The sequence below is a fragment of the Plectropomus leopardus genome, chromosome 5, assembly GCF_026936395.1.
Source record: "Plectropomus leopardus strain MGB_pleo_1.0 chromosome 5, ASM2693639v1, whole genome shotgun sequence".
Lineage (NCBI taxonomy): Eukaryota > Metazoa > Chordata > Actinopteri > Perciformes > Serranidae > Plectropomus > Plectropomus leopardus.
This window is the reverse complement of record NC_142180.1, coordinates 30952732-30970118: the sequence shown is the minus strand read 5'-3', so window position 1 is coordinate 30970118 and position 17387 is coordinate 30952732. Positions and strand designations below refer to the sequence as shown.

General features: G+C 38.7%; 3 protein-coding genes across 5 annotated transcripts; 2 read left to right on the top strand and 1 right to left on the bottom strand.

Annotated features, from left to right (window-relative positions):
• The first annotated feature begins 876 nt into the window (after positions 1-876).
• tmed5 (transmembrane p24 trafficking protein 5) lies at positions 877-8786 on the top strand. Its single transcript, XM_042482862.2, has 4 exons — positions 877-1225; positions 2655-2752; positions 2834-3014; positions 5333-8786. Exons 1-4 carry the CDS (start codon positions 1037-1039, stop codon positions 5546-5548), a joined length of 684 nt encoding a protein of 227 aa, XP_042338796.1. The 5' UTR covers positions 877-1036; the 3' UTR covers positions 5549-8786.
• LOC121939970 (uncharacterized) lies at positions 1715-16623 on the bottom strand. Of its 3 annotated transcripts, XR_006105554.2 has the most exons (8): positions 16406-16621; positions 9833-9915; positions 9639-9735; positions 9154-9218; positions 8896-9075; positions 2815-2921; positions 2645-2725; positions 1715-2003 (listed from the first exon to the last, which is right to left on the bottom strand). XR_006105554.2 is itself a non-coding variant. In XM_088077947.1 (6 exons), exons 1-5 carry the CDS (start codon positions 16484-16486, stop codon positions 8943-8945), a joined length of 456 nt encoding a protein of 151 aa, XP_087934073.1. In that variant the 5' UTR covers positions 16487-16623; the 3' UTR covers positions 2863-2999; positions 8896-8942. The 3 variants fall into 3 exon arrangements, 2 of the variants coding, with proteins under 2 accessions (XP_087934073.1, XP_087934072.1); XM_088077947.1 differs by lacking the exons at positions 1715-2003; positions 2645-2725 and having other exon boundaries at positions 2863-2999; positions 9639-9732; positions 16406-16623; XM_088077946.1 differs by lacking the exons at positions 1715-2003; positions 2645-2725 and having other exon boundaries at positions 2863-2999; positions 16406-16620.
• On the top strand, positions 10900-14540 carry pigc (phosphatidylinositol glycan anchor biosynthesis, class C). Its single transcript, XM_042482853.2, has 3 exons — positions 10900-11039; positions 11979-12210; positions 13084-14540. The coding sequence occupies exons 2-3, from the start codon at positions 11983-11985 to the stop codon at positions 13738-13740; spliced, it is 885 nt and encodes a 294-aa protein (XP_042338787.2). The 5' UTR covers positions 10900-11039; positions 11979-11982; the 3' UTR covers positions 13741-14540.
• Positions 16624-17387: the final 764 nt, after the last annotated feature.

Genomic DNA, 17387 nt, shown 5'->3' with positions numbered 1-17387 from the left:
TTACATGATAACACATCTATAGGCTAATAAACTAATTCTATACTATATATATATATATATATATATATATATATATATATATATATATATATATATATATATATATATATATATATATATATATATATATATATATATATGGGCTGACAGATATTCATGATGTGACAATAGACCTCATACTATAAATATATCTGTATATGTATCCTTTTTATATTTGATTAGATAGCGATAGAAAATTTTTAGAAGGGATGAATAATACAATATGGAATTATATATATTCTGATACAAATATTTTTTTAAAATTTGGATAACAGATATTTTTTATCATATGTATCAATATGATACATATGATCAATATGTATCAATGTATCATTTCAAGTTTCATTAAAGCCTTTGGCAGGGATTTCACAAAGCATTAAAATCAGAGTTTTAAATAAAAGGTAGAAGTGCAAAATATCTTTCAGATTGGTAAGGTCTATAAAAATCTTGATCCCCCACAAGCACATCTTTACACATTTATACATGTTTTGAATCCTCCCTCCCTTCTTCAAATGTGTAACGTATATTGTCCAATTACACCTTTCTTATTATTAAAATAATTTTATTTCTGATACAGTCCATGGTTTCTTCTTTTTATCCCCGTTTAACCCATAGATGTGTTTACCTCACGTGGAATACAATTACTACATATCCCAACGTGCAATTCGATGAGCGCTCTAATAATGTGCCTGTATTTTTCTATGGTGTCTTATGTATAACCGATGTCAAACCAAAAATAAATGTGACTGAAAAAAGAACATTGACTTGTTCCTACATTATTTGAATTATTCACTTTAAAAAAATGTGTTTTTTGTTTTAAACAGGCGGGGTCCTGAACTACCGACAGGCGTCAGTACTAACTGTGAGAACATTTCAACACAAGTGAAGTTTGTGGGAACATAACTGGCCGTCTATCGGCACACTAATCAGAGCAGTAGCCAGCTACCGTGTCACCATTTCGGCTTCATTTTGGACTTTTAGACACGCAGGCTCGACTATGGAGGTAGTCCGGGTAATTTTGAGCGTCCTGTCCGTGTTTGTTGCTCTGGTCCCGGAGAGGTTTGTGGTGCTGTCTGCCTTCTCTCAGTCGTTAGACAGCGACTTCACGTTCACTCTCCCACCGGGTCGCAAGGAGTGTTTTTTCCAGACCATGAAGAAAGATGCCTCACTGGAGATTGAATATCAGGTAAAATAGACTCAGAAAACAGTCATTATCTTTATAAAATTGTTACTTAGCAAACTAAAACTGCCTATCTCTGTCTGCAGACCGCCAAATCAGTGATAACCCCAAAGCGAGAGTCAGCATTGACATAACATTACACTTGTTGATTATATATATATATATATATATATATATATATATATATATATATATATCCTTTATTTAATCAGGTAAAAGACTCACTGAGATTTAAAATCGTTTTTCCAAGTGACCTTGGAGTTTAAAACATTGTTACAATAATAAATACAAGCAGACAAATACAACTATCACACATTAAAAAGAGCGAGCACAACCTATAATTAAAACAACAAAAACAGTAACACAGAACAAATACATTAATATGTGCAATCATCAAATTCAGTGAACATTAGTAGTCACATTGACCAAGAGTGCTATTTTCTTTTTATTTTTTATTTTTTTATGGCTACTATACACATTTTCTGAATTACATAACATTAATGCAAACCACACTTCTGTGCTGATTCACACTTTCTGTTGAGTGAGAGACCCAGCAGGTTATGTGACTCACTTTAAATTTCATATTGTTAGGAACCCGTTATGCCTGTTATGCACTGAATGAATCTCTGACTCTACTCAAAAAGAGAGCACAGGGAGTTGCCCTTTGTTGTTTTTTTTTCACGTGGGAGACAATCCAAGCATTTTATATATCTGTAGTAGTGTCTACCCTGGAGGACAAAGCATCGCTTTCAGTGGAGCGTGATGGAGACCTTGAGAGGAAAAACTAACATACAGTGGGGGAAATAACAGATTAGACCAGACATTGATATTAACTCAACAAAACTGTGCAGATAAAAAAATGTAACATTTCAATCCATAATCAAAGTTATATGCAACAAAGAAAAAAGTATTAAACATGCTAACTAAGGCTTGGCTATATGGCTTTAAATGATATTACAATATACACCATATATATATCGCATCATTTGAAATCTCCTCTAAACTACGGTAAACTGCTAAAATACAAAAGCTTGTTTGAAGTTAGCCACGACATTTAGACAAGCCTATAGATTACTGGGAGAAATTAATATGGTCAGATGAGTCAAAAATCTAACTTTTTGGCAACAATATGATGCACCGTGTTTGGTAGAGAAATGGCTCTGTACACGACCCTAACAATACCATACCTACTTTGGAGTTCAGATGTGGGGGCATCATGATATTAAAAAGTTCCTCTTCTCATGGTACCAGCAGAATCCAAATTATTAAATATGTTTAATGAAAAAAATGTTGTATACTTATTTCCCTTATACTTATTACTTTATAATACAGAAATTAAGTGCTGCTGCAATCAACCCATCAACCCACAAACTTGCAGTATTTTTTTTCATGTCTTAATTTTTTAATTCCTTTATTTGTCCTCACCTGTGCACAGGTATTAGATGGTGCAGGTCTCGATGTAGATTTCTTCATATCCTCTCCGTCTGGCCAAGTTCTGTTCAGCGACTACCACAAGTCAGATGGAGTGCACACGTAAGTTAGTTGATACGGCGGGGACAAACACTACTGACACACATACATGTTCAAGCTCTTACTGCGTGTGCTTTCCTCCAGGGTGGAGACCGAGGACGGAGACTACATGTTCTGCTTCGACAACTCATTCAGCTCCGTCTCCGAGAAGCTCATCTTCTTCGAGTTGATCCTGGACAACATGGATACAGATGAGGACCCGGACGACTGGAAGGAGTATGTCCATGGAACAGACATGCTGGACATGAAGCTGGAAGACATTATGGTGAGAGTGCAGCCGGTCTGACAGAACATCACAGCATTATGTTAATCGGAAAATGTGAAATTTGACATGCAAGACATTCCAGAGAGGTTGTATAATAGGTTTGTTTGTGTGGGAACTACTGAGCCGGAAGGTAAAACTGATTTAAGTGTTATTGTTTTAGACTTTGCCCCTCTTCTCTGCCATTTAGATAATTGTCATGGTGGCACCCATGCCCACAGAATGACATAGAGGGTGCAAAGTGACCCAACAGGCTGCCATCTAAATAACATGCAGTCCACCATAAAAGGGTTTTTGCACGGTGGAGGGGTAGTTGTACTGAGCTGAACTGGGAGCCGTCACCTGCAGCTATTTTTAGCTTACTGTGGTAGTTTCTGTTTGTATTATTCTTCGCTAAAAATATTTCTAATCGCTGACCAAATAGTGCACAATATGTTCATATCTTGTTGATTAGACTAGAGCCACAATGAGGCCCGACGAAACATGACATAATGCTTATTTTCAAAAAATGGTGATGCGCTGAACACCTGTTGTGTTACGCAAGTGTACTGCCTTTTAATATGGTGGGATTTAATTTAATTTAATTCAATACAACTATTTTGGCATGGGACTGTTTCCATAGAATGTGTGAAATAAAACTAAATATTGTATGCACAATAAGTAACCATCTACTAGATTTGGGATTTATACACAAGGTTCCTACATATTAGTTTTCCTGCCCCACTTGTGCAGCATTTTCAAAGCTCTCTTTCGGACATAATTTCAGCTAGCTGGACCACAGGAAGAGTGACAAGGAACACAGGAGGAAAATTAATAAACATACGTGATAATAAACAAAAACTAGATTACTGTAGCAATGTCATAACATGCCACAATATTCCATGACTGTGGGAACCCTGTATATACTGTACGTTGCTGCTGATAGGGTAAGACCTCTGACACATCCACCAAACAGGAAAAAACGTATGTCAAAGCCTGCTGCACATCGTTTCAGACCTTTTTAAGGAAACATGTCGTTCTTCCTGGAAACTAGCAAAACGGTGCACACCGTTTTCAGATTCGATGTGCCCCTGGTTGTATTGAAGAATGGCACCACCTATAAAGCTCCACAAACATGATGACGCATTGCATTTTCTAAAATGTCTTCACAATAAAGCAGCCCTCTCATTCATAAGAGGAAAGCTTTTAAATGTGAGACAGCAACTGTATCAAATGTTTAGTTTGCATAATCAGTAACTCAACAGCTCCAATGCAGATTAAAGTGATAAGTAAACAGTAAGATAAGGCTGATATCTTAAAGGTCCCATCCTGTAAAAAGCCAGATTTTCATGTCTTTTTTAAATTATAAAGCAATTATAGGAGCTAAATAAATACTATGAAAGTATCAAAACACTCAATCCACAGAGATATCCGCACAGTCTATATCCAAACACTTCTGTCTTTAAACGAGACGTCAGGATTTACGCGACCTTGTGATGTCAGAACTATAATATATAAAGATAGAAAGTGCAGTCATTCTTCAGCTGCAATGATGGTGCAGAGACGGCGAGAGAGCAGACATGGAAACACAGACCAATCAGAGCAGACCGTGCTTTTTGTGGGAGGCAGGCAGACAGGCACCGAAATATAGGTATAAACGGGGTGACATTATGAAAAAAATTACTCCGTTTTTATAATTACAAAGCATGACAACATGTACTTGTAGAAGCCCCAAATACAAGTATAAACCTGGAAATTAGCCTGATATGGGACCTTTAAAGTACAAACAGGAGCACTGGAGTGATACTGAACTGAGCTGCAGGTAGAAGCTATAAAAGTACTGAGAGCTGAACACAGAGCAACTCTCAAAAACAGCTTTCTGTCTAGTCCGCAGCACAAACATGTATGAGTTTAACCCCAGAGGAGACATCTCAGGGGAGGAGATCTTCACGAGTTGGCATGGAAACGCATGTTGGCACAGCGGAGCTAAAAGTGGACCGACCCGTGGAAAAACCCTTATACATGCAAAGTCACACGGAGAGTGTTACAAGAATAGAAAATGTCATGAACTCTCACCTATTGGCTAAAGGCAGCCAATTGTCTACTCTTGCACCACAATAGCCTGCACCACCCCTTCACCAGGAACTGCCGTAATTTGTGTCAAAAGTCACAACAGCCTCACTTAAAAAGACAGGAAATGTGTCTTTCAGCTGTGCAGGAAGTTGTTTTCCAATGGAAAAAGAAACGCAACTGACTGACCTGCTTTGTTTACAATCTCAGAACTCATTTCGATGGCTCTGCTTTGTAAAGTTAATCTGACCGTTGTGTCTCCTCTCCTCCAGGACACCATGAACAACGTGAAGGCTCGGCTGGGCAAAAGCGTGCACATCCAGACGTTGCTGCGGGCGTTTGAGGCTCGTGACAGAAACGTCCAGGAGAGCAACTTCGACAGGGTGAACTTCTGGTCTGTCGTAAATCTCATTGTTATGATAATAGTATCGACGGTTCAGGTCTACCTGGTCCGCTCGCTGTTTGAAGATAAAAGAATTCGTACATAACACCACCCCAAACGGAGGGACGGGGGAGAGAAACTAACGCACTTGCCCTCAGATACTTTTGGGATTTTTTTCAGCACATCTCCTGGTTTGTGACTTTTAAAACAAAGATGTCATCTATACACATATGCACGCACAGGTACACAAACAGACATTTTCTCAATGACGGCGTCACCTCTGCTGTTGCTCAGTGCACTGGAGTGAAAGGGACAGCGGGGGTCCCTGGTTTGGAACAAGAACTTACAACTATCTCCTCCTCTACTTTGCAAAATCAGTCTCTTTGCTGCAGAAAAAAAGTCAAAAGTCTCTGTCTCTCCTTGAACCTTGTTTGTTGTTTTATAGTCCTCCTTGTGGCTGTAGCTCTTCCCAAAAAGTGACATAACAAGCACGTTTACGATGAGACTGTTTTTCTAACGGAGCCTAAAGTTGAAAGGCCAATTGCAAAAAATGTCCTGTTTTCTTTGGACACGTTTTTATTTGAGATAAACTAGATGAAGAAATTGTATAGTGTCAGAAGAATTTGATTTATTTCAGCCAAATAAGAGTGGGAAGTGCAATCGGTAAGTCTTCCCCATACGGTCTCAAAAATGGACCTTTGTGTGTTACTGAGACGCCTTAGTGGTTTGTTTTTAGCTGCCAGCCTTTTTTCCAGTCAGTGAGGCCTTTTGAATATTTCTCCCGTTGCCATTATGTTGTTTCTAGAACACTTTCCCTCACATGCCAATACTGAAAAGACAGTTATTTAGGTAGGACAATGCTGCTAGTGCTGCTTTTTGGCACTCAAGGGGCCATGGAGTAGGAGAAAAGGAAATAGGCCATCTCCAAATATCTTAATGACTACTGCTCTCCTCTCCACCGCCGTGACTTGTGGCCTAAATGGCAGCAGCTCTCGTCTGTGAAGCCTCACTGCTGCTGGCAGGTGTCCGTTTACAGCCACCCGCCGTGTGAAGATGTTGGGTCCTGTCTGTCTCTCTCTCGAAGTCTATTTCTATCTTACTGAAACCTGGAAGGTCATTACCACTACTGCATGGGTGCACTGCTCAGTTTTAGCTCTTTGAAACCATCAGTTTGGGTTTTTTGTGCTGCGTTCAGACGCGTTTTAAAAGCTGCCTAACCCTTTTGGGCAAATTGGTTTGATTTCTTTAAAAGTCATAAGGGAAAGGCAGTGAGCAACTTGACAAGAAATGTCCCACAAATTGCAAAGAAAAGTGAAAGGTGACAAGAAAAAGACTACAAAAAAAATTTGTTTTTTTTTAGGGGGGAAATTTAAATGTAAAAAAAAAAAAAATCCTTTCTATTTTCAGCAGTTTTTTTGTTTTTTTTTTCTTGTTTGTTTGTTTTACATTTCTTCTTTTTTTATTTTTCTTATTTTCTTGCAATTTTTTTTGGTCATGTCTCATTAAGTTGCTCACTGCCTTCTCCCCATGTTTTCTAAAAAATCAAATCAGTTTCCTCAGGTTTCAAAGGGTTAATATGCATGACCCACTTGCTGCCATGGCTACATCAGCATTTTTTTTAAAATGTATTTTGTTTCATAATTCATATATTATTAACCACCATTACAAACTAACATCTGATCATTGCGCTGCCTCTGATGCCACAGAACCTATTATTGTCTGAGTATTCTGAGAGCTTAATTTAACATTATGGGCCCTGAAATGTTTTTAATTGGGGCCCAACAGAAAAGGGTCCACAACTTGTTTTGATATGTGAGTTAAGGAGCTGCTCAAGAGATTTTTCTCTTTTCAGTTGCTTATTTAGTATTAAGACAGTACTGTGGCTTGTGAAATGGTTGCTGGGATGATCTTTTATTACTGGGCTCCACAGGTGGGAACTCTCTACCCTGCTGGAAGCTTCTTGCTGCCATCTTTTGCTCTGTGCTGTAAGATAAAGATCAAACCGTGAGTTCATGCCTTCATTGTTAACGGCCTTATCTTGGAACTACGAGCTGTGAAACCAAATTTTGTCTGATTTAAAATCATGCAGTTGTACCACACAGTATGTACGCATTATGGGTCCCTGCAAGGATGCAAATTGTTTTAAGGAACAGTCATCCCGTGCCTCAGTTTAAGTGCTTACTATCATTCTGTATTCATTGCCCACCTGATCTCTGTGGTATGCAGTGTTTAAAGGGACAGTTCACCCTGAATTCCTGTTTTTCCTCTAACCTGTAGCATTATTTTTCAGTCTAAATTGTTTTGATGTGAGTTGCAGAGTGTTGGAGACTATAAAGATGTCTGTCTCTCTCCAGTATAATGGAACTAGAAGGCACTCAGCTCGTGGTGCTCAAAGCACAACGACAAAAATCATCAGTGTTTCTTCCCAGAAATCGGAAATGACCCAGTTACTCAAGATAATGCACAGACCTCCTTGTGATCAGCTTCACGTTGGCACTATTTTCTTTCTACCGAACCGCACCTGTCAACTGCATCAACCTGCAGAAGGAAGCATACATCTACGAGACGACGAGAGGAGATGTCAGTTTTAAAGGCGTCCTCGTTGGCTGAGCTGTAATGTTATCTAGCTCAGTGGTTTTAAGGGAGAAAGGAGTAGAAACACGCTGCCTTCTGTGTGATGATGCAGCCGGTGGTTGTAGTTCAGTGGAAAGTAAACAGCTCCTACGTGAAACTGCTCACAACGAGATCTGTGGATTATCTTTAGTAACTGAGTCTCAATTTCTGGAAAGAGAAATTGCTGTTGAGTTTTTTAAATGTGAGGTTTTTTATTTTGTTTTGTTTTTTTGGCGCTTTGGCACCACAAGCCGAGTGCTATCATATGGAGAGAAGGCAGACGTCTCTACGGCCCGCATCTCCCAACACTCTGCAACTCATACCAAAGCAATCTAGATTGATAACCAGCGCCACAGGTAAGGGGAAAAATAAGTATTTTTGATTTTAAGGTGAAGTGTCCCTTTAATTTAAGTACTGTATGATGAGATTCTATAAATCTTATATAAGTGATCATTTAGTACTATTAGGTTAAAAACAGTTTCTGATTTACTTTATAGTTCCACAAAAATCAAAAATACAAACATTTTTAAAGTATTTTCTAAGTTGCTGAGTAGTGCATTGTTTTAAGTTTCTGGGTCAACAGCTAAACTGTCTTTGAAAGTTTTTTTTACTACCCTGATGGAGCAGTGGAAAGAAGTGGAAAGAGGGATTGTTACATTAAAATATATTTATTCAACTAATGTCCTGTAGTTGTAAATGTGTATAAATTAAACAATCATACATTTTTCTGACTTCTGTGTCCTGTTGTGTTCTTATTCAGCAAAAATGTTTGTTTTTTTTACAAATCTGAATTATTGCACTGGATGTGGAGACAGCATGTCAAACTGTTTATGCAGATACCTGTGAGTAAGCGAGGCCTGAAGCTCAGATGAAACAAAGTGACTCCGTCACTGAGCTGCTGGACGGTCTGGTGTCTTCTTCTGGATGTGTTTGTGCAGAACCAGAGATCTGATGATAAGACACTCACTCATTGCAGAACTGGAGACCCCAGGCGAGCACAGCGGACGCAGCCCAGGAGAACTGAGAGCAGACAAAGTGGTTTTGAGTCATCTGCACTATTCATCCTCTAATTATTAGACTTTGATTCATGACACTTACAGGCGCTGACGATGCATTGTGGAACTGGAAACGATGTCTTTGCTAAGACACGATCCTATCCTCAACTAGAATGAAAGATAAGTGATATGTACAAAACACTCGAGCATCAGATAAGAAAAAGACAACAACTATGTGAATTGGTAAAGAGAGTAGGAACTGTACTTTATTTCCAGAGACAAGAAGGCTGGGGTGTGACTTTGGGTTTCTTTTATATCATGACCCTCCCTGGAGCTACAAGTTTTTTCCTTGAGCCTTCATGAGTGATTTGGGAAAATGCAAGGAAAAATATATGTAGCTTCAGGGAGGATCAAGAAAACAAAACATCACACCCCAGCCAGTCCCTCTGATTAATAAAGGGGAGTCCTTTGAAATAAATACAAAAGTTAAATTTTCATCCCCAAAGTCAAATCAAAGAACATAGCTCCCTCCCGCCGAATGTGCACCTCCCCTCAGTCCCTTACGGCAGGGTCCTTGTCAAAATTTACCATGGCAGTTACTGTTGGTGGTCCCTTTGACACCGTGCTGGAGCTGGCAGGTCTGCTGGCTGCCACAGAGGGCTGTGGTCGGTGCACTGAGATGCTGCTATTTGACAGAATATAGATGAAGTAAGATCAATGAATATCAGCGTAGTAAATGTGTTAAAAGTGACACAAACCTTTGGCTTCGTGACAATAATTACCTCTGTATTGGCACGTTCATCTGCGGGTTTGTTGGTCTTATAATTTCAGCAGAGAAGGGGCCTCGTATGTTCAACACAGACACCTTTAACAAAGAAAAGAAACAAAGTTATCAGCGGTGGTGGATGAAGTATTCACATCTTTTACTGAAGTAAAAGTACTAATACTACAATGTAAAAATACACTTACAAGTAAAAGTCCTGCATTCAAAGTCTGAAGTAAAAGTACAAAAGTGTTATCATCAAAATATACTTAAAGTACCAAAGTAAAAGTACTCATTATGCAGAATGGCCCATTTAAAAGTCATATATAAAATATAGTCAATATATAAAATAAATATATGAAATTACAGTTATTTGATATTCATGTTTATCACTTTAATATTACAGCTGGCCAAGAGCTGATTTTAATGACTTTATGTACTGCTGTTTGTTTTAATTATAAGCCACGTCAAGACACATTTTTTCATAGATCACAGTGAAAAACAACAAACCAGAGTGCTTCACAAGGCAATAAAGACATGAACTAAATTAAAATCACAAGAAAATAACAAATAAAATGAGTCATATAGCAGAGAAAGTAAGTAAAAATAATAAGATAAGAATATTTTTAAAAACTATAAGCAAATTTAGATTTGTTGTTTTGTGATCAAATTTTTATTTAGTCGTGTGCAGACTCAGAGTGTAATAATAAATTATATACACATAGCCATAACTCATCCATATGTGCCCATATGTTTTTTAAAATTGTCGGGTATTGATAAAAACAACAGTGAGTTAACCTTTTGTCTAACCCTCCTCCCCAGCTGGCTTAGAATGACCTGTGATGTCTAAGTTGAATAATTAAAATAAAAAAAATAATAAAAAATTAGATTTGTTATACAAAATATACTAGAAACTAAAGCTTTAAAACAAATGTAGCGCGATTAAAAAAATTACATGCAGTGAGGTAGAAGCTGGAAGTAACAGAGCATAAAAATACTTAAGTTTAAGTACCTCAAAATTACACTTCAGTAAAGTACCTGAGTAAATGTACTAGAGTCAATCACACCTCGGTTATAAAGTCGACAGTTTGTCACGCGCCTTTTTAAGAATCTCACAGCAGCGGGCGCTGTGAGCTCGAGCCCCGCTAACGTGCTTCACGACACTTCCGGTATAATGACAGGATGAGATCGTAGCATCATCGGTGCTGAACAAAATCCCATCTCAGGTAGGTATTAAAACATTTTTAAACATTTGTGGTGATAGTTCGATGGATCTTTAACGTGTTAGTGTTCATAAACATTTGTGTACAGGTGTCATTTTTGGTTTTATTGTCGCGTGAAAGCCGGAAGTACCGAGAGTTACATGCTAGCAGCTCAGCTCAACGGTTCAAACTGTTGACCACAAACATGACACAACAAGTGCGACTCAACTCCAGAGCGCCATACAGTTAAAAAGCTGTAGATCAAATAAAATTAATGCATTCATTACATAAGAGTTAGCTCATTAGCTTCCGAGCTAAGAGCAGATATTTTAGAGAGTATGTCAAAGTCCCCGGTTAAAGCTAATATCTGTCATTTCTTCCCAAATGTAAACAAAAGATGCTCGTTTTATTATTGCCAAGGGGAAACAAATGAACTTGTGTTTGAAGATTGTTTTCATGCCATTTCTTTTTGATTTATGTTACAGAAGAACCTTTCGAAGCTTTTTTTTTTTTTTTTAAAAGAGACATATATTTATCATTTTTTAACAAGCGCCATTTCTCGGCTGATGAAGTACATAATTAACTTGATTATTATTCCACGTATTAAATGCTACATACACAAAACGATTTGGCTTAAAAAATAATTAAAAAAAACTTTATTTATATGTTTAAAGACACCAATTTTAAATATACTTCACTACTGTTGAAAATTTAAAACTCAAAAATGTAAATTGGCTAAAATTGTTATTTAGAATTTGCAGTTTAAAAAAAGGCAATTAAATCGCAGTGTATGGCAGAATATGTTATTGCAATACTCAGCATTTGGCAAACAGTTAAAAAAAATCGCAAAAATATTGTTTCATAACATAATAAAATTATATCATCTTTTATAAATAAAGAGTGGAGTATTGTCTATGAATCTAAGTGTTTGATACAGTAATGGCTCACTGACTGTGTGCTCAGGGTGATGGGGCCCGACAGTGTCCCGGGTCCAGCTGTGCCCTGGCGGAAGGTGCTGTGGGAGCGCCAGCCGTTCCCCGATAACTATGTGGACCAGCGGTTCCTGGAGGAGTTACGAAGGAATGAGGGGATCCGGCAGTACCGGTACTGGGCCGTAGTGAGAGAAGCCGGCTTTGTTGGAGAGCAGCTGTCCTGTGTGGCCATTTTTATCACGATCTGGCTCTACATGGAGCAGGTAAAGTTTCAGAAAATCTGTGTGCTCACTGTGACTTTAAGGCAGCTATACTCAAATTGTTTTGCTTAGGGGCCACTTTTGCTAAATGACAGGAGACCCGGGGCCAGTCACAGCAGCTTCGTACATGTTTCTAGGATTTTAGGACATTTCTTGGATTTTAGGTTGTGTCTCAAATTTTGGGATGTTTTTTTTTTTTAATCGCCTTTAATTGAAAGGACAGTGTGAGCATGAAAGGGAGAGACAGAGGGAGAGACATGCAGCAAAGGGCCAAGGCCGGACCTGAGCCCGCGGCCGCTGCGGCAAGGACTCAGCCCCTGAACATGGGGCACCGCTCTATGCACTGAGCCACCAGGCGACCCAGATTTTGGGATCTCTCTAGGAATTTTGGATGTTTGTAGGACTTTACAACGTTTCTTGGATATTAGGACATTTCTGGTATTAAAAGGACATTTCTAGGATTTTAAGACGTTTCTAGGATTTGAGGAAGTTGTATAGGATTTTAGAATGTTTCTGGGGTTTTGGGATATTTGTGGGATTTTAGGAAATTTTGGACATTACTAGGCTTTTAGGTCATTAGTGGCTTAGCTAGGACATCTGTCATTGATTGAGGGGATCCTCCACTGGCACTTTTTTAATAATAAAGCTTTATTTTGATGCTATTTTATGCACTGTGGCACATTATGTATACTAAAAGTGCAAAAACAACCTCCAGTGTGAAACACTTTATTTTTATTGTGAATTAAAAAATGGTTGAGGAACCACCCCGACCCTATCAGGGGCCAGATTTGGCCCATAAGTTAAGTATCACTGCTTGAAGTATGAAATAGTACGCTATTACTATATACTACATTAAATGCATAATTTTCTTTACAGGGTCTGCTGTCCCCTGAGACACTGCTGTGGACCAGCCTCACCTGCGCCCTGCTGGGTTATGGACTGCACCAAGCCTTGACGTCTCAAGTCGAACCAGGCTGTGAGCCCCGGACTCGTCTGGCTGACTTACAGAGTGCCACTATTTTCCTTTCCTTCACCTTTGGCTTCTCGCCAGTTTTAAAGACACTGACCGAGTCTGTGAGTACCGACACAGTGTACGCCATGTCTGCCATGATGCTGCTGGCCCACCTGGTGTCGTTCCCTTACGCCCAGCCGTCACCCCCCGGAAGCCTCTCCCTAAACGCAGCCCTGTTTGCCTCCGTGTGTTTAGCCTCGAGGTTACCTGGAACTCTGCACACCTTCGCCATGCTCAGCTGCGCTCTGCTCGTGTTTGCACTGTGGCCCTGCCTGCTGCAGAGGCTGAGGGAGAACGCACCCAGGCACTTTACCGGGGTGTGTGTGGGGGTGTGTATCGGAGGGGTGGGTGGTCTGGGGTCCCAGTGGCCAGGGGGGGCCGTGCTCTTAGCCTTGGCCTTAGGGAGCGTTACATTACTCTGCCCCCTGCTGCTCGTCAGACTGCAGAGGCACAAAGACAACATCCACGGGCCCTGGGACGAGGCCGTGATTCATGAAGACCTCAGCCACTTCATTCACTAATCGACATTTAACCCTTTGAACCCTAAAGCAACATCACTGTTCACTGAGCTGCTTCCACAAGCCTTTCACAAGTGTTTAAACCTTTGAGCCATGAGCAAATTGGTCTCTTTCCTTAATTAGAAAAAAAAGGGGGAACAACTTGGTAATAAATGTTTCACAAATTACAAGAGATTAGTATACTTAGAAAATTATTTTAAAAAAGGCTTGGGAAAAGTGTGTACAAAAAAAACGTATATTTATAATGATCATGATTACATACTTAAAATGATGTTACAAAATGATCCGGATTTTTTAAAGAATTCCTTAGGGTTCAAAGGGTTAAGGTGTTAGCCAATTGAAAATTTTATATTAATTTAATGTCAGTTTGCCGTATTATGCTGGTGCTGTAGATCTAAACTGGCAACTCTTATCATTGGTCCATTTGTGTTTGGACAGCCATGACAACTTGTTTTACTCCAACAGAGAATATAAAGATGTTTTTAATGTTCGAGCTGCTATTGTCAAGTGTTGACCACAGAGTTTGTACTGAAGGTATCAAGTAAGGACTATGCACTAATTTGATATCAGTGGCGTTTTAATAATCCGTGCTTCATGTTTTTATGGTTGTTAATGTTGCGTATGAGTGGATGAATGCATAGTGTTTAAGCCAGTGGCTTGCAAACTGTTAAAATGACAAAATAAAAGTACAATGTAAAATTTTAAAGGATTTTTCAATAAAAAGGGATCGCCAGAAGGTCATTTTTACCTTGACTACAGTGGATGTGTAATGCAAAAATAATTAAATCACAGCCTCAGATGTATTGTCAGTGGTACATGATGCTCATTTCATCTTGGTTTTAGACCAGCAACTTTGTGACGGAGAAAATGTCCACTAAGTTTTAGAGTTGGGTTTTGTGTGGCGGGTTAGTTTGCTGGTCAAGTAATCAATGACAATGGGAGCTTTTATTTTAATGAACCTGACAGTTCCTTCCTAATTAGACGGAGAAACCTGGGAGAGGTCCAGCATCCAGTTCCTGTTGAACCGGTTCCTGTTGATCATCATAACAATACTGCTGCAGTGCTGCTGTCGCGGTCTGTCAACCACGCTGCTTTTTATAGATTTGGTTTTCTTATTTGTTTTAAATTTTTAAAAAAGCATAATACAGATTTAGTATACATAGTATATTATACTAATAGAACAATAACAAAAGAGCCATCGGTATATCACAGAGGACAAAAATATTAGTAATAATTGAATTTGAATTTTAACATTTAAAAAAAAAATCTATGTATATGTTTATATATATTTTATATTTTCATAAGCAAGATAACATTTAACACATTATTAACATTTCATATCCAAAAAGGAGTAGGACAGGGGTGTCAAAACTTTCTTGAATGGGGACCAGATTAGATAATTATTATGGTTACTAAAAGAAAAAATCAGATACAGATTAAAGAAACGTAACTGGTTCATATTCAATTGAATTTGAACTTCTGAAAGCGGTGGCCCTCGCTGTCGACGCTGTTATGCTTTTTTGGTCGTCTCTTTATGAAAACAGTTTTTTAGTTCTGCCTGCGTAGTTCCTACTTGATGCATTTCTATAACTGTGTGACAGTCTCACCAGGAGTTGAAAAAATGTCAAAAAGTGCTGAGTGATCTAGTTTTATTAGCCAATAATGAGTGGCAGGCCACATAAAAGACAAGCCACTGGCCATTTAAAATCTGTTCAAGGGCCACAATTGGTCCCCAGGCCAGACTTTGAAGGAAGAAGTAAACTGCTACCTCTATTTTATTCTAATCCATCACAATCTCATAATCCTCGCTTCTGCATCTATCCCCACAACGAAACCAAGAAAAGAGAAAACCAAAAACAAAACCATAGTTATCATGTTTACATTCCCCTTCCTCATATCTGTACTTCCAACACAAAAAGTCTGAATGTGAAAAAGTTTGTGTATTTCAGATTTATTGTAGGAGCCGGGTAGGAAATTACAAGATTTAAGATTAAAAAAAAATTTGTTTAAGATTAAACAAAAATACACACTCTTGCAACCAGAAAAAGAAATACTCCATACGCATGAACATAGCCAAAATGATCAAAAAGAAGAAAATAAGAAGAATGAAAACTATGTCAAATGCGCAAAATAGTCCGTAAGGGTTAAATTGCATAAGTCGCATTTATGAGTCATCCCCGCCGCTTTCCGGGGACACACCGGTCAGTGACGTCATATGGCGTCACCGGTTGATGAGAAACACCTGTTGCTTTAAAAAAACGAAAATAAAACTGTTGCTTTAAATCTTTGAGCCCAGACAGCAGCACAGCAGCAGTTGTCCGCACCGTTTTGATTACTAATTTAACTCCATGTACCATGTTTGACTTTGTGTCAGTTGTGTTCTTTTTGTGTCGGTGTGTAGAACTGTTGCAACTTTGTTTATTTTCATTTTTTTGGTGTTTTTGTTTCAATATATTAAAGAGCAGCTAACATTACACGTCAAGATATTATTTTGTCTTCATTCTTGCCTTCACTCCGACAAAATAAAAACCATAACTACTGTTCGGGTAACTACTGACTGACTCATTTTCATGCATTGCACGGCAGTTGATGCATGACCTGAACACGTGCAACAGCAGCGAGCATGAATGCAGCTTCCCGCGTGTGTGATGGACGCTAGGTGTCATACCTTCACCTCTCCTTTCCCCGGCCTGGTGCGAAATGTGACGGCGGTCTTTGCAGCTGGTTTTGCCTGCTGTGGTGGCGCCATTTAGCAACAAATGAAGCTCGATTTTAACACGCGGTTCAGTCGAGCAGCCTGTCACCGAGCGGCCTCACGAGCCTCCGAGAGCCGCGCGGACACAAACGAGGACGGTGCGACGTAACACGAGCGCGTCACAGACTGCACAGCTGAATATGATTATCGTTTTTTTTTTTTTTGTTTTGTTTTTTTTGGTCTATTTAGATGAAGTTTCATTTACAGTGGAAATATAACCAACACTGCTAGTGAGCTCTACACAAGGGTTTGTTAGATCTTTATTTCCAACATGGCAAATAAAACAAGACAACAAAAATGAAATATAAGCAAGAAAAACAAAAAACATCTGAATGCCCATCGGACACCCAGCAAACAAACATAAGCATGTCCGAAAAGTAGCAGAGGAGAATATATTGTTTAATCCTACCCCCGTTTTAAAATTATATATGTGTGTGTGTGTGTGTACACTAATACCACTCTGTCAGAATACTCTGCTACTACTAAAAGTCCTGCGTTAAAAATAACACATAAATATATCAGAACAATCCGGAAAATGTATTTGAATAGTAAAAGTAAAAGTAAAAGTACTTGATGCAGAACATTTTAAATCAATTTTTAAAAAGAAGCAAGCACTTTCATATTTTCATGTGGTTTGTGCTCAAAAAGATTCATTTGTAAAGTACCTACTAACTAAAATTAGCAGATAATTGTTGATTTCTTTCTGAAATGTAGTGGAGTAGAAGAAGAGAGTGGCATGGGATTTAAAATACTCAAGAAAATGAAAAGTGCCTCAAAATTGTTTGTCAGTATGGTACCTGAGTAAATGTACTGAGCAATATTTCATTACTGAGAAGCCCCCGACGCCTTGTTTCTTGTTCCTACATAAGAACAAGAAACAACCTTTTTCTGTGGC

What these genes read in the sequence shown, in the direction of transcription:
- tmed5 (XM_042482862.2), top strand. Translation starts at nt 1,037, where the DNA reads ATGGAGGTAGTCCGGGTAATTTTGAGCGTCCTGTCCGTGTTTGTTGCT. An exon ending in CACTGGAGATTGAATATCAG is followed by an intron (nt 1,226 to 2,654) that starts GTAAAATAGACT and finishes ACCTGTGCACAG; the next exon opens with GTATTAGATGGTGCAGGTCT. An exon ending in TGAAGCTGGAAGACATTATG is followed by an intron (nt 3,015 to 5,332) that starts GTGAGAGTGCAG and finishes CCTCTCCTCCAG; the next exon opens with GACACCATGAACAACGTGAA.
- pigc (XM_042482853.2), top strand. Translation starts at nt 11,983, where the DNA reads ATGGGGCCCGACAGTGTCCCGGGTCCAGCTGTGCCCTGGCGGAAGGTG. An exon ending in TCTGGCTCTACATGGAGCAG is followed by an intron (nt 12,211 to 13,083) that starts GTAAAGTTTCAG and finishes TTTTCTTTACAG; the next exon opens with GGTCTGCTGTCCCCTGAGAC.
- LOC121939970 (XM_088077946.1), bottom strand. Translation starts at nt 16,486, where the DNA reads ATGGCGCCACCACAGCAGGCAAAACCAGCTGCAAAGACCGCCGTCACA. An exon ending in CGGGGAAAGGAGAGGTGAAG is followed by an intron (nt 9,916 to 16,405) that starts GTATGACACCTA and finishes TCTTTGTTAAAG; the next exon opens with GTGTCTGTGTTGAACATACG. An exon ending in ACAATGCATCGTCAGCGCCT is followed by an intron (nt 9,076 to 9,153) that starts GTAAGTGTCATG and finishes GTCTGCTCTCAG; the next exon opens with TTCTCCTGGGCTGCGTCCGC.